We start from the raw sequence: 2,612 nt of genomic DNA, 5'->3' as shown, positions 1-2,612 counted from the left end.
TTTGACTACGTGCATTCTTAATGTCTAACTTGCTCTAGTCATTACTTTGTTGCAGAGGCCGGATGTAATATATTTTTTTATCGAAAAATCTTTAAATATAGTTTCATAATGTAGCAATTTGATATTATTTATGTAGCTACTCTATTTTAATACTTTAGTCAAAATTAAAAGTTTAAGGGCCTGTCTCATTTAAAGGTTTTGAAAGCATAGGAATAGGAAAATGCAGGAGCAATATGTCATGGCACGTAAAATCCTACCGGAATGAGAAACACGGAAATTAGTTGCAGGAACCATTTGATTACATTACATGAAAAATGCAGGAAATTTCTATAGAGATTGAGTGCTTGTCGATCATAGTATCATACACACATAGAAAATTTTCCAAAAGGTTTAACCTCTTGCTACAAATTCTATGAAATTGTAGTGTAGGAAAGCAATCCATTGTAATCTTGAAGGGTTCAATTCTTTGAATTAAATTACCTCTATAGAAAAAAAATCCTATAGGTAAAAGTCATACAATATTTCTTTAGAAATCATTTGAATTAAACAAGCTATAACTTAAAACAAAACCCAGTACACCTATACTAGCTCCGGCCGTCCCGGCTCGGCAAAACGCGACTCCGGCGCAACGCCCCAATTGGGCAGTTGGCACCCTCACGCAAGGCACGCATCGCGGTAATTTAGCAAGGTAGTAATTGTTGTCTCTCCCGTTGGCCGGACGTGCCCGGCCTCTCGGGCTGTCACCGCGTCATTTTCACCATGGCCAACAGGGAAGACACGACAAGCTAGGCCTCGATCAGCAGGCACGGCGGGAAACAAAAATAAACAAACCGCGCGTGATGCCTCTTCCCCAGCCGGAAACGAAACAGGTTCAGCGGATTGCGCACTCCTATAAAACCAGCTCTTGATCGCATTCCTAGCCATCGCATTCCCTTCCGTTCGGCGTCTGGAGTTTGGAGCTAGAGTGCAGTTCGACCTCCGGCCGCTACCTTGGATTACGCTAGCTGCCAGACTCCGGCTTGCAGCAAGAGTAGAGCCGGCGACTGATCGATCGAGATCGAGAGGCCAGGAAAATGCCGACCACCACCGTCGAGGACCTGCCCGCCGACGTGCTGGCCTGCGCGCTGCGCCGCCTCGACGGCCCGTCCCTGGCCGCCGCGAGCTGCGCCACGGCCGGCCTCCGCGCACTCGCCGCGGACCCGGATACATGGCGCGCGCTCTGCCTCGCGCAGTGGCCGTCGCTTGACACCCACCAGCACAGCATCCTCGGCTCTGCCGCCGTCTCTCCGCAGCGCCTCTTCGCGGACGCCTTCCCGTTCCCGTCGGACGAGGCCGCTCCCGCTGCCTCATCCGACCAGCACCTCCCCGGCGAGCTGATCTCCGCGGTGGACGTCTACCACAAGGGAGCGCCCATCTTCTCCCGGGCCGTGGAGACCTCCACGTCGTCCTCGTGGTTCCTCACCTCGCCCTTCCGCGTGGACGCCGTGGACTGCAAGAACCCGGCGCCGGCGGCCTCGATCTCTCCTGCAGAGCTGGAGCTGAGCTGGATCGTGGCCGACCCGCGCAGCGGCCGCGCGGTGAACGTGTCGAGCCGGCGGGCGGTGGCCGTGGACAGGCACTGGTACACGGGCGAGACGCTGGTGCGGTTCGCGGTGGTGCTCGGCGGCTGCAAGTTCGAGGCCACCGTCACCTGCTCGGAGGAGGCCGGGTGCCTCAGGGAGGTCAGCCTCACCGTCGAGGACGCCGACGGCGCGGCGGCGAGCGGTGAATGCAGTCTAAGGCTTCTTGCGGCGGCGATGGCCGGGCCGAGGAAGGGAGGGGAGAAGGAAGGAGAGCAGGCCAAGAGGAGGTACGACGAGTTCGTGAGCAGCAAGAGAGGGAGGAAGGAGTCCAAGGCCAGGCGGGAGGTGCTCGTCGACTTGTGCTGCTCCGCCGTCAGCGCCGTCGCCGTGCTCAGCTTCATCGCCTCCGTCATGTTACGTTAGCTAGTCTACTCTACCGTGCGTGTGATCTCACCTTTGGATGCAAAGGAAACACCAACACACATTCTTTCCCCAGATTCTTTTGCTCTTCAAAGAGCTGTTTTTTTCAGTATATATATAGCAATTGGTATGGTTCGTCGAGTATGCAAGTTCACTGGTTGTTTCTTCTTGTATTGGTAAAAAGGTACCTCATGAGACATGTACCACCGTTTTTCCTCTTAGACAAAAGAGAAGAAGGGAGTGCAGAAATTTGATTACTGGTAAAGCGAACGTCCTGAAAATTCAGGCATTTCAAGACCACAAAGTTTAAACAAAAAGCTTTTGCATTCTACCAACACTAACATGCGAGTGACTTTTTTTTTTTTCGAAGTGACTTGCCGGGAAACGCGTATAATCATCTTATATATTTTGATTCGCCAACTGTACTAGCGAGGTTTGTTTGCTATGTAACAGACAATAAGGCATCTCTGTCAAATTATAGTTAGGCAATCGTATCTCGTAATGTGGAGTAGTCAACGTACTATACTATAATCGGCCGTTCAAGACCTGTTCAGAGAAACCTACAAATCAATCGCTTCTCCTCAATTTTCAAAGCGTTGTGAGAATATTAGCTTCTAGAACAATAGCTCA

General features: G+C 51.6%; 1 protein-coding gene across 1 annotated transcript; it reads left to right on the top strand.

Moving 5' to 3' along the window:
- Positions 1-889: 889 nt before the first annotated feature.
- On the top strand, positions 890-2,259 carry LOC127330392 (probable F-box protein At2g36090). Its single transcript, XM_051356619.2, has one exon. It carries the CDS (start codon positions 1,074-1,076, stop codon positions 1,983-1,985), a length of 912 nt encoding a protein of 303 aa, XP_051212579.1. The 5' UTR covers positions 890-1,073; the 3' UTR covers positions 1,986-2,259.
- Positions 2,260-2,612: the final 353 nt, after the last annotated feature.

Source organism: Lolium perenne, chromosome 6, assembly GCF_019359855.2.
Source record: "Lolium perenne isolate Kyuss_39 chromosome 6, Kyuss_2.0, whole genome shotgun sequence".
NCBI lineage: Eukaryota > Viridiplantae > Streptophyta > Magnoliopsida > Poales > Poaceae > Lolium > Lolium perenne.
This window is presented reverse-complemented; position numbering and strand designations above follow the sequence as displayed.

Coding starts and splice junctions, on each gene's coding strand:
- LOC127330392 (XM_051356619.2), top strand. CDS start 1,074: ATGCCGACCACCACCGTCGAGGACCTGCCCGCCGACGTGCTGGCCTGC.